The 13,155-nt window shown below is 47.3% G+C and overlaps 1 protein-coding gene across 1 annotated transcript in view; it reads right to left on the bottom strand.

Moving 5' to 3' along the window:
- The window catches only part of BCO1 (beta-carotene oxygenase 1), a 30,912-nt gene extending 18,445 nt beyond the window's left edge, over positions 1 to 12,467 (bottom strand). Inside the window, exons 1-4 of the mRNA NM_001024559.2 lie at positions 12,270 to 12,467; positions 6,192 to 6,320; positions 3,066 to 3,195; positions 1,375 to 1,522 (exon numbers count right to left, since the gene is read on the bottom strand). Coding sequence (NP_001019730.2) covers positions 1,375 to 1,522; positions 3,066 to 3,195; positions 6,192 to 6,320; positions 12,270 to 12,333 — 471 coding nt within the window. The 5' untranslated portion in view covers positions 12,334 to 12,467. The remainder of the gene's footprint in view (positions 1 to 1,374; positions 1,523 to 3,065; positions 3,196 to 6,191; positions 6,321 to 12,269) is intronic.
- Between the last annotated feature and the right edge of the window lie 688 nt (positions 12,468 to 13,155).

Genomic DNA, 13,155 nt, shown 5'->3' with positions numbered 1-13,155 from the left:
AAAATAAGGCAGACATTGCCTTTAAAGGAGACGCTTCCTCTTGCGACCTGATGTAACCTCGTGGGGGCTCCCACAGCACACAGGCTGCAGGGGGCTTGGTGAGCTACGTGTGTTCTCTGACGGTTGTCCCTCTCTGGCCCCACCGGGTGGCCTCGGTGTGGAAACCCGATGCCTCACCGCAGAGAGCTCCAAGTAACATCGTGGGCAGAGAGGCAGCCTGGGTGCTAATCCCGGCCCTGGTGAAGTCATTTAAATCCTCCCCTTTTGTATCCCACAGAGGCATAAATCCCCAGGCCTCTCTCCTAGGGTTATTCTGGGAACGGAGAGGTTACAAAAAGCATTTGGTCAAAGGGAAACACTGACTAACGACCTCAGTAACGATCCCGACTCCAAACAGGCCACAATCATAGAGCAATGGGGTGGCCAGGGAACCAGCTGTCCGCCCTTCCTCCCTGAGAACGGCACAACCTTCAGCCAAAAGTCGGGCGCTACCTCCTTCTCACCTAGTGATTCCTCTCTGCAGCTTTGTGGAAAGTGCTCCTCAGTTGGACCTATGCTGCCTAGCTTCAGAGGAGCTGGACATGATTTCATGGCTAAGAAAAGCACTCCCTTGAACAGATCGTTAAGATGTATTGCAAAGACATCAAGGCTTTGAACAGCCAGCTGGAGAAAACTGAAAGTGGGTCTACTGATCTTTGTGAAAACGTAGACTCGCTTCTGCCCAGGAAAGGTATCCACGTGGGCGCTGATTTTTGCACCCATGCTCTCTGCCTAATGCCTTCCTCTCCAGGGATGCTGGGGGTCCTGGACAGCCCAGCACTGTCTGTCATTCATTCAAATTTCCACTGAGGGGCCACTCAGTGCCGAGGACTGTCGACACTGTCAGGGGTCGAACTGGACCTTCCAAAAAGGCAAGTTGAAATAGGTCCTAACCGCTCGTGTCTATATTTTGGAAATAGGGTTAAAATGAGGTCATTCTGGAATAGGGTGGGTGATTTGTATCTTTACAAGAGATTGGAACGAGGCATCTGTAAACCAAGGGGCGACCACCAGAAGCAGGAAGAGGCAAAGAAGTTTCCTTCCCTAGAAGCTTCAGAGAGAACAGGGCCTGCCAGCACCTGATTTCAGACTTCCGGCCTTTAGAACTGTGGGGGAACACATTTCTGTTGACCTAAGCCACCTAGTTTGTGTTCCTTTGTCACGGGAGTGCTAGGAACGAATTCAGACACAGAGATGGCAGGGCAGAGTGCTAAGATGCCCGAGACGAGGGGCTCAGAGGGGGCTCCTCTCTGAGTGCCTGCAGCCTCCTGGCCTCCCTGCAGAGGGTCCATTCCTTAAGTCAGGCACTGAGGCTGCTTGTAGACTCACTGATACCTTCTCCAGGGTTTCCAGGGTCTGGGGGTTGATCCTCCTGATGTAACTGGTCTCTGTGGTCGCGTAGAAGTCTTCTCCACACCTCATGATGTTGATCAGACAGTTGTCTGTGAAATCGGGGATAGTGTGGGACAGGTAGGAGAAAGCTCTGGGGAGGAAAGCAAGTCAGCAGGTCAACCACTGTGTCCACTCAGCTGGAAGGTTCTACTCCAGATGGCTTTAGTTCGCCTACCACTTAAAACACTCTACTTCAACTAAGGGAGGGAAAGTGCTGGGTCACAACTGGTCATTTGAGGAATCTGACAGTCCAGAGATCGAGTTAACCCAAAGCACCACCACAACCAATCAGCTAAGAAGGGAGTCAGCTGGGACAGCAAGGCTGCCCACTGAGCCCTCCCCAGCTCCCCAGATCCAAAGGTCTCCCCCACCAGAGCCATCAAGAGCTGGTGGACAGTTCTCAAGTATTTTAAGAAGCTCTATAGAAATCATACACATACCCATAATGGCTCCCCCGAAACTAGAAAAGCAGTTGATCTCTGCTTTGAGCAGGAATGACAATCCACCCTCGTTACCTCAACTTTGTCCAAGAAATTCGTTTCTTTGAAAAAGGAAAGTAAACTGAGTTAAGAACTGATCATCCTATTAGAAGGCACACTCAAAGCAGGAAGTCTTGGCCCCGAGTACTGGTGAGTGCTCCCCCTACTGGCAATCACTGTAACAGCAAGGATGCCGCACAAGCTGCGGTTTCAATTCCTTCCCTCCCGCTGCCCCCTGGCTCCTCCCCCGTCTGCAATGGCTGTTCCCAGCCTGCTATTTGCGGGACCCCCAGCGCTGGAAGCTGGGATTGGAGAGATGATGTCAGTTCTGGAGAAGCAGAAACCAGCTTCCCTCTCCAGGCCAGTCTACCCCTAATGTACCCCTTCTATGTCTAAAGCCTATCAGAAAGGAGATGATGACCACTGGCCTGATTCCCTGGCCAACAATTCAGAACGCGTAAGGCATTCATATGCATCACAACCCAGATGGTTTTAAATGTGTACAACTGAAAATCTCCCCCGTCCTTCCTCCCGTTGGTTCCCTACCTCGCCCATGCCTTCTCCCAGGCTTTCTGCACATTCAAAAACAAACCTAGATATCCCCTGCCTTATAGCACAAATTACAGCATATTATATGCTCTTTCTACACTTAGCTTTTTTTTCCTTTTTCCCCACTTAGCAGTGGGGAATTTTCCATTCAGTACATAGAGAGCATCCTCAGTGCTTTTTATATCTGCCTGGTGTTTTCCTGTATAGTGTTACTGTGATTTATTTAACACTCTTCTGTTAATGATCACCTGAGTTATTTTCAGTTCCTCATCATAACAAATCATTCAGCCACGAATAACCTTGTACATTTGTCATTTCAGAAACAGGCAAGTACCTCTCTGGACTGAAGGGAATGTGTGTTTGTAATTTTGATAGGTGACTTCAAAGTGCTCTCCCACCAGCCATGTGGGAGAACATCTGACAATCTGCCAGATGCTCTTTGCCTTGCCTGCTATCTGTAATCCAGAAGTACGTAGCCTGCATGGTCAAAGGCCATCATGGGAAGTTTTCCATCCACCCTAAACACACCGTCAGAGGAGCAAACGCTGGTTGTCTCGACCGTCAAGGATATTGGAAAGCGGGACTAGATACAAAACGGACAGTTACTTGGAAAATATGTTTTTGCAGGGGTCTGGATAGGCCATTGTTCCGAATTCTGACACCACAATCCTGTTTGCTTCGATGTTGGCAGTGTAGGTATCACTTCTCAGGTATTTGCTCCTGTAGTAGACTTCACCTGAAAGAGAAGCAGCAGAATCATCACAGGCTTATTTGAAACTTATCTGAACTTATTTGAGCCATTCCAGGGATGTGAAGGGGTCGGGGTGGGGGTGGGGGTGGCTTACTGAGACCATCTCTTAAATGTGTGTGCTGGATACAATAAGCGCTGGTGTGAACTCTCACATACATTTTGGCAAGGTTGACTCACAACAATACGGCAAGGTAAGTATTCCTAGTCCCAGCTCCATCTACGTATGGCGGAACTGAGGCTCAGAAATGTTCCATCGCCTTGTCCAGCATCACCCAGAGACCTGCTGGCCCAGGCCACTGACCATGCCTTCCACCACGGTGGAGTCCCTCCAGGTAAGGTCCAGGTTTAGAGGACTGATCCAGAAGGCCCCATACTCAGGCTGGGTTTCCCAAGGACCCAGTTCAGTTCTGGGAGCCTTACATTAACAATTTAGCCCCTGGAGTAACATTTTTTTAATTGAAATAAACATGGTTTCATTTTTAATTATTAATGGTACAGAAGACTTTTTGCTCTCACTAAAATTATTTTTCAAATCTTTAAAAAATTTTTAATTGGAAGATATTTGTTTTACAATATTGTGTTGGCTTCTGCCGTACTCTGCAACCAGGGAGCACTCTTATACCCATTCTGCACACAGGAGAGGGTCAGTACATGTGTTGATGACACTGGAGAGAATCTCACTCACTCCAGAAAAGCATGGACCCTTGACCAGTCTGCCAAGACCAACGTGAAAATATACTAGATGATTCTAGACCTGTATTAATTTCTTGTGGCTGCTGTAACAAATTATCATAAATGTAGTGGCTTCACGAAACACAAATTTGTTATCTGTTTTGAAAGACAGGTCTGAAGTGGGTTTTTCAGGGCAAAAATCAAAGTGTCAGCAGGACGGGTTCCTCTTGGAGCTCGCAGGGAGAGTCTGTTTTCCTTGGTTTGTGGCTGTGTCACTCTGATCTCTGATTCCCTTGCCACAACTTTTCAAAGCCCTTGAAGGATAAGTGGAACTGAACCACGAATCGGGGAGGTGGGGCTAGGAAAGAGGGCGAGGTGTTCCCAGTCAGTCTCCCCAGAGTCTGTAAGTCAAGACGTGGGGTTGGGGAGCACAGCCCACTTCCTGTGAGGGCTGAGTCCACAGAGGCTGAAGCACCAGTTAGGTGCTTGAGAGCAGCAGGAATGGGGGGAGGCTGGGGGACCCGTGGGGACCCCACCAGGTCTTCAGGGCTGTGACTACTTAGGCCTGGGGCCTTCATTTTGGTGGGTAATTTGAAACCTCTAGAGTTTGGTGGGGTTTTTTTGCCATTAATTAGCACATGACATTATGTTGACTTTTCACATTCCTTGCTGTAGTATAACCTATGCTTCCATGGTTGGTGCAATTATAATATGCCAAAAAGTGGGGCCCAAGACACACTGACAACTCGTTCCCATCAGAGAAATGCCCATCACATATCCACTGTCACAAGGATGGCTTCAAGGAGAGGCTGCATCTCAGGGAATTCTCGCCCAGGGATTGACCTACATGTGCTACTATATGTATAAAGTAGATAACTAATAAGGACTTCCTGTATAGAACGGGAACTCTACTCAACACTCTGTTATAGCCTATATGGGAAAAGAATCTAAAAAAAGAGTTGTTCAGTCACTCAGTTGTGTCCGACTCTTTTTCGACCCCATGGACTACAGCATGCCAGCAGGCTCCTCTGTCCATGGGATTCTCCTGGCAAGAGTACTGGAGCGGGTTACCATTTCCTTCTCCAAAAAAAAAAGAGGAGTAGATACATGTATGTGTATAACTGATTCACTTTGCTGCACACCTGAAACTAACACGGCATTGTAAATCAACTATAATTTAAAAAAAATCTCTCTGTGACTTTGACTCTTGGAATTCACACGTTCGATCCTCATGGGATGACGGCTTGGTTTCTTATTGGAAAACAATCAAATCTATCGCTAAGGGGGACCTGGGTTGACTCATCTTCAAATCTGCTTTATAAAAAATTTTAATTTTGAAAGAATTTTAGACTTGAAAAAAGCGCTCCTGTATACTCTTCCCCATCTCCACTTGGCCTTTATGATTGAAATCTTTGTTAGTGTTTGAAAGCATTATCTTCTGGTGGCCTCTGCTAAGGGTTATGAGTCATTTTTCTGTCTTTGCTGTTCTTACTCCAGTTCTTGTCTTCCCGGTTTGGCACTGATTTCCGTTCCTCATGCCAACTGTGCACTAGAACCGCCTGGTTTTGAAGACCACGGAGGCCTGAGGCCCACACCACCAGTGTGCTCGGGGTCATCTGGGAACACAGATGCTCTATCCTTCCCTTTGAGCCCTGGGCAGGGTCTCAGGATTCACAGCTTAAATGAGCATCCTGGGGGATTCTGATGCAGAAACCCACAGACCATCTTTTGAGAAGTACTGGCTTTATGTTACTTGCAAATCGGAGGGCCCTGATTGCCTTATGTGTGCCCTCTTAAATTGTGTATAGAAGTACTTAATGTTTTTGTTTACATTTCCACTGTGAGACGCAGGGGAGGCATTGAGAGCTCTAGAGGAGAGGAGAGACCAGGCCAGGCTGTGCTGCACCAACACTGGCAACCTGACTGCCCATCTCAGAAAAGAACAGGAAACAGCTGCTTACCTCTGAGAGTAAAGTTTTAGTCTGAGACTCACTAGAAACTTTTAGGTGCTTTCCAGGTGGCTCAGTGGTAAAGGCTGCACCTGCAATGCAGGAGCCACAGGAGATGCAGGTTGGATCCCTGGGTCAGGAAGACCCCCGGAAGAGGAAATGGCAGCCCACTCCAGTATTCTTGCCTGGAAAATCCCCTGGACAGAGGAGCCTGGTGGGTTACCGTGCATGGGATCACAAAAGAGTCAGACATGATTTAGCTACTAAACCAGAAGAGAAATAGAATTGTGTGTTGCTTTAAGATACTCCATCTGTGGTCATTTGTCACAGCACCCACGGCAAACCATGCGGTGCTCTTACCATCTCTGATGGTGAAGCTGTGGAGCAAGGCCAGGCCATCGAACCAGTGGTTGTATCTGGTCTCGCCCACCGTGTGCATCCCAGGCCCATTGCGGAGCAGGATCCCCTGCAGCCAGGCTGGAATCTTGCCTGATGAGAGAAAGAATGTTTAGTTTCCAGCTCTGCACCTAAACCAAAAAGCTCAAAGAAGTGTCCACACAGCCCCTCTACCACTCACTGAATCTGTTCACTTCCAGAAAGAATGTGCCTGGCATTGTGTGGGCGCTGAGGGTACCGAGATGAACAGGCAGCATGCCTATGTTCAAGTGGGGCTTCCCAGGTGGCACTAGTGGGAAAGAACCTGCCTGTCAGTGCAGGACACGTAAGACACGGGTTCCATCCATGGGTTGGGAAGACCCCTGGGGGAGGGCATGGCAACCCACTCCGGTATTCTTGCCTGGAATCCCATGGACAGAGGAGCCTGGCAGGTTACAGTCCATGGAGACACAAAGAGTTGGACCCAACTGAGCACCCATGCACACTGCTTCCAAGGAACTCCTCATCCATTAAGAGACAAAGACTAAGGAAAATACCCAAAATACACTGTGATAAAGGCAGTTCCACAGACTCAGCAAGGGTGCTGGGTGGAGCAGAACTCCGCTCCAAGGTGGGTTGAGAGCAGGAGGGTGAGGAACACTTCCTGGAGGAGGTGACCTGGTTGAGTTTTGAGGGAGAGTTGGTGTTTGCCTTGCAAAGGCATGAGGAAAGAACATTCTAGAGCTGTGCTGTCCCATGTAGGGGAACTGGGTACTGGAAACTTGGCTAGTCCCAACTGAGATGTACAGTAATTGTGAAATGCACACCAGATTCCAGAGACTTAGGATGAAAAAGAAATGTATCTCATTAGCAATTTAAGAACATTAGCTATATGTTGAACTGATAACATTTTGGATATGTGGCATTAAAGGAAAAACACTATTAAAATTAATGCCATCTGTTTCTTTGTTCTTTTTGGTACGGGGCTATTAGAAAAGTTTAAATTATACGTGAGGCAGGCATTCCACGGCTGTTGGGACAGTGTTGCAGGTGCTGTCGGCGCCCTGCCCACGTCCCCTTGGCTTTCATCTCTCCCTGAAGGCTGCTTTCTGCAAATACCTAAAGCTCTTCACCTGAGGGCTTTGTTCTCACTGTGGAGCAGCTCTGCACACACATGGACAAGCCAGAACCACGTTGGAGAGTTAATGCCCCTGGAAGCTGCTCTCACCCGACGACAGATGGGGTGCTGTGGGTCCAAGGCCACCACTTCCTTGCCCTCGGTGGACACAATGTGAGGCGTGGTTTATGCTTTGCCCGGAGGATGCAGCTCCAATAACTCCTGGTGGTCAATGGCTTGACAACGCCTCCTTCGCCCAGTGTTCCTTGGGATCAGATCAGATCAGTTGCTCAGTCGTGTCTGACTCTTTTGCGACCCCATGAATCGCAGCACGCCAGGCCTCCCTGTCCATCACCAACTCCTGGAGTTCACTCAGACTCACGTCCATCGAGTCAGTGATGCCATGCAGCCATCTCATCCTCTGTCGTCCCCTTCTCCTCTTGCCCCCAATCCCTCCCAGCATCAGAGTCTTTTCCTATGAGTCAACTCTTTGCGTGAGGTGGCCAAAGTACTGGAGTTTCAGCTTTAGCATCATTCCTTCCAAAGAAATCCCAGGGCTGATCTCCTTCAGAATGGACTGGTTGAATCTCCTTGCAGTCCAAGGGACTTGCAAGAGTCTTCTCCAACACCATAGTTCAAAAGCATCAATTCTTCGGCCCTCAGCCTTCTTCACAGTCCAACTCTCACATCCATACATGACCACAGGAAAGACCATAGCCTTGACTAGACAAACCTTTGTTGGCAAAGTAATGTCTCTGCTTTTGAATATGCTATCTAGGTTGGTCATAACTTTCCTTCCAAGGAGTAAGCGTCTTTTAATTTCATGGCTGCAGTCACCATCTGTAGTGATTTTGGAGCCCAGAAAAATAAAGTCTGACACGGTTTCCACTGTTTCCCATCTATTTCCCATGAAGTGATGGGACCGGATGCCATGATCTTGGTTTTCTGAATGTTGAGCTTTAAGCCAACTTTTTCACTCTCCTCTTTCACTTTCATCAAGAGGCTTTTTAGTTCCTCTTCACTTTCTGCCCTAAGGGTGGTGTCATCTGCGTATCTGAGGTTATTGATATTTCTCCCAGCAATCTTGATTCCAGCTTGTGCTTCTTCCAGTCCAGCGTTTCTCATGATGTACTCTGCATATAAGTTAAATAAGCAGGGTGACAATATACAGCCTTGACGAACTCCTTTTCCTATTTGGAACCAGTCTGTTGTTCCATGTCCAGTTCTAACTGTTGCTTCCTGACCTGCATACAAATTTCTCAAGAGGCAAATCAGGTGATCTGGTATTCCCATCTCTTTCAGAATTTTCCACAGTTTATTGTGATCCACACAGTCAAAGGCTTTGGCATAGTCAATAAAGCAGAAATAAATGTTTTTCTGGAACTCTCTTGCTTTTTCCATGATCCAGTGGATGTTGGCAGTTTGATCTCTGGTTCCTCTGCCTTTTCTAAAACCAGCTTGAACATCAGGAAGTTCACAGTTCACATATTGCTGAAGCCTGGCTTGGAGAATTTTGAGCATTACTTTACTAGTGTGTGAGATGAGTGCAATTGTGCGGTAGTTTGAGCATTCTTTGGCATTGCCTTTCTTTGGGATTGGAATGAAAACTGACCTTTTCCAGTCCTGTGGCCACTGCTGAGTTTTCCAAATTTGCTGGCATATTGAATGCAGCACTTTCACAGCATCATCTTTCAGGATTGGGAACAGCTCAACTGGAATTCCATCACCTCCACTAGCTTTGTTTGTAGTGATGCTTTCTAAGGCCCACTTGACTTCACATTCCAGGATGTCTGGCTCTAGGTCAGTGATCACATCATCGTGATTATCTGGGAGGCACATCCCAAATAAATGACTTACTCCTGAATTCTTATCTCTGGAAAAACCTGAACCCAGAGACCAGAGACTGGTTCAAAGACCAAGAAGTATGCAAGCTGTTTAGTAAGAGCTGGCCTGTAACTTTCAAGTGAGGGTATAGCGAGTATTGAGGCTGCAAGGCTAAGTAGAGGGCAAGATCAGTAAGACCAAATCTAGCTTTGATTTGGTGCTTAGAAGAAAGAGACACTTTTGATGGGTGTGACAGGGAATAATAGGATTAATTTTTTTCTTTTGCAATTTTAAAAATTGAGATATAATTCACATAACATAAATCCATCATTTCAAAGTATACAATTCAGGGTGTGTGTGTGTGTGTGTTTAGTATATTTACAATGTTGTGCAACCATACCACCAACCCAGGAGCATTTCCATCACCCCCAAAAGAAGCCCTGTGCTCATTAGCAGTTAGTCTGCATATGCCACCCAGCTCCTAGCAACCCCTAATCCACGTTCTGTCTCTAAGGACCTACCTCTTCTCATACTAATGGAATGTGATCAGATTTGGGGTACCAAAAGTTATTTCTGGCTATGGTGTGGACTCTGGGTTGGAGGAGAAGCTAGAGAGAGGTGGGAAGACCTGAGAGAGGAAGGAAGATAGTAGCAGTGGGACAGAGAGAAACTGATAAAACAAAGGGACTTAGAGTTTGACTAATTGTAGGGGAAATGGAAGGGGAACACTGAAAAAGTGCCAGCCGAGTCTCCTGCCCTGGGTGTGACTATTCACAGTGACCTGGGACACAGGAGAAGGAGCAGGTTGAGGCAGAGCAGGGAAAGATGAATCTGAGCTTAAAAGTAAAGCCCTAGATGTAAAAAGAACATTTGTGCTGTGCTTAGTCGCTCAGTCATGCCCATCTCTTTGCAACCCCATGAACTATGGCCCACCAGGCTCCTCTGTCCATGGGGATTCTCCAGGCAAGAATACTGGAGTGGGTTGCCATGCACTTCCCCAGGGGATCTTCCCCACCCAGGGATCAAACCCAGGTCTCCCGCATTGCGGGCGGATTCTTTACCAGCTGAGCCACTAGGGAAGCCCTAAGAAGAGCGTTTACTGAGCACTATGTGCTGTAGTTGATTAAATCATTTGGTCATTGCAGCAATCCCATGTGGTAGGTATGTGCTGACTTTATCAGCCATATGAGGAAACTGAGTCAGGAAATGCTCAAGTGTCTTGTAAAGGAAGAATCAGAGTCACGAAAGCACAGCCGGATGTGAGGCCAGAGCCTTGGCCTGGCTTCCCTGGACAGATGCGGCCACACAGCACCGTGTGTAGTGAGCTGCCTGCCAGCAGACCCTGACTGGTGGATTAGACGTGACCCTGCAGGGAGGCTGGCACTGGGCTGGAGCCTGTCCTCTGCTGGCCGCCTGGCCTCGGGCAAGTCGATGCTTCTCCCAGGCCCGCAGCTTCACACCTGTCAAGGAAGGGGGCCCAGTTTACAGCAGTGGTCCCCCACCTGCACGCAGCCAGAGGGCTCTGAAAACACACATTTCTGGGCTCCACCCCTGGGTGTCTGATTCAGAGGGTCTGAAGTGGGTCCAGGAATTTGAGATTCTAACAAGAGCCTGGGGAGTGCTCATGCTGCAGGGCTGGGGACCATCCTGTGAAAACAACGGACTTAGATCTAGAGGTTCATTCACCATCTCAGGTCCTGGGATTCTTGTTCTCTAAAATTTCCAAGTATTGACATGCAGCCAATAAACATGAGCTGCAAGGGAGTATAATGGCAAAATGCCCACCGTACCCCAGAGCATACAATGATGGGTATCACAGATCCACTTTTTTTAAAAATAAAAAGTTAATAGTAAGTGTACATTTGTTTTTTGAAAAAGTATTTGTATATAAAGTCTACCTATCATCAGATTAATCTTATGGGTTTCCCGGGTGGCTCAGTGGTAAAGAATCCACCTGCAATGCAGGAGACGCGGGTTCAATCCCTGGGTTGGGAAGATCCCCTGGAGGAGGGCAGGGCAACCCACTCCAGTATTCTTGCCTGGGGAATCACATTGACAGAGGAGCCTGGTGGGCTACAGTCCATATGGTTGCAAAGGGTCAGACATGACTGAAGCGACGGAGGACGCATGCATATACTATCTATATTGATGTTTCTTTTAAAAACTTAAAGAAAATAGACTCAAATATTAACAGTCCTTAAGAGACAGAAGAAATACAGCTGATTTTTATATCCCTCTGGATATAAAGTACAAAGAATCGGACACGACTGAGTGACTGAACTGAACTGAATATACATACATATATAGATTGCACATTACCTCTGTAATCAGAAAAAATACACATACATGCTATTTCTTTCTTCCAAAAGCCTTCCAAGGCAATTCGTCTGCTGTAAAGCTCCAATGTGACTTGCCTCTCAGAGGGCAGTGCTGTCTCGTCCTTGTGAAAACTGCCCATCTGTCCAAAACAGTGGTGTGGCTGAGCTGACCCCCTTCCTTGTTCTCAGCACGGCTCCTGGGACCCGAAGTGCAGACCACTCTCTGCCCTGTACAGTCTAAACAAGATGGTCCCAGGAAAGTGGCCATGCAGAAGAGGAGGAGAAAGCTATGCAAGGAGGGTTCATGTGGCAGCTCCCACCCTGGAGCTGTCTCATCTGCTCTGCAGTGCTCGCACCCTGAAACCGCACCTTTGAGGAAATTTCATCGGGATCTGCGGTGCCCTCCCGCACCGCGCATGCACAAGAACGGGCCCTCGCACACGCTTCTCGTATCATTTTGAAATTAATTTAGGATGCACCCACTTTTACAAATACCGCACCCTGGGGACAGAGCACAGTTTGCAGGATAATCCCACTGGCTATGAGCCAATAGCAGTAGTCCTCGGACTTTTCTCCTGGAAGTAGTGAGAACCACTGACTCCCCTTGAAAGCTGAGTTATAATGCATAAAAGCACACTGAGATTTTCACAGGGAATATGCCTAGAATATGGATCATGTCACCTCTATTTACGGTTTTCCAGATTTTCCAAAAATGATTTACAGTAAGCATTACTTTTATAAGCAGGAAAAAAAAAAGTGTACATCTAAACATGTAAGTACCCGTGGTTTATACAAAATGCTCACCTGTTACTCTGGCCCTCACAGGCTCCAGTTGCTCCTTCTTATTTCTGCCAAATATTATTTCCATTGTGCAGGGCTCTGAGCGAGAGCGATGCTCGTCCGTGTTCAGGGACTGCTCTTGGCCACTCCTTGTCTTCCCTCCCTGCAGCTTCCTTTACATCTCCCTCCCTTCAGATGGCACTGCGAGGGCCTGGGATCTCTTCCTGCACAGGGAGAAGCTGTGCTGGCGTGACTTATATTTGGTCAAAGGTCAGTTCCCCGGCCATGTGTGGCAGCTAATCTTTAATCCTCCGATTACATCCCCAGCTCTCCCTTTCCACTTCCACATTTGGCTGAACCAAAACTAACAAACAACTTTCTTGATGGGTTTAAACTGGTGGGATGGGGGGAAGGATAAATTGGAAGATTGGGATTGATACATACACACTAATATATAAAATAGATAACAAGGAGCTTCTGTATAGCACAGGAAACTCTACTCAATACTCTATAATGGCCTATATGGGAAAGAACCTAAAAAAAGAGTGTCTATACTGTATAGGTATAACTGATTCGTTTTGCTGTATACCTGAAATTAACATAACGCTATGTTATGCTCTTACTTTAGTAAATCAGCTACGCTATTGCTTTAGTCGCTGTGTTGTGTCCAGTTCTTTTGCGACCCCATGGACTGTAGGCCGCCAGACTCCTCTGTCCAGGCAAAAATACTGGAGTGTGTTGCCATTTCCTTCTCCAGGGCATCCTCCTGACCCAGGGATCAAACCCACATCTCCTGCATTAGCAGGTGGGTTCTTTATCACTGAGCCACTAGGGAAGCCCCAAATCAACTATACTACAATAAAAATGAAAAAAAAAAAAAAAAAACTGGCAAGATCATTTAGGGAAAATT

Source organism: Bos taurus, chromosome 18, assembly GCF_002263795.3.
Source record: "Bos taurus isolate L1 Dominette 01449 registration number 42190680 breed Hereford chromosome 18, ARS-UCD2.0, whole genome shotgun sequence".
Classification (NCBI taxonomy): domain Eukaryota; kingdom Metazoa; phylum Chordata; class Mammalia; order Artiodactyla; family Bovidae; genus Bos; species Bos taurus.
This window is presented reverse-complemented; position numbering and strand designations above follow the sequence as displayed.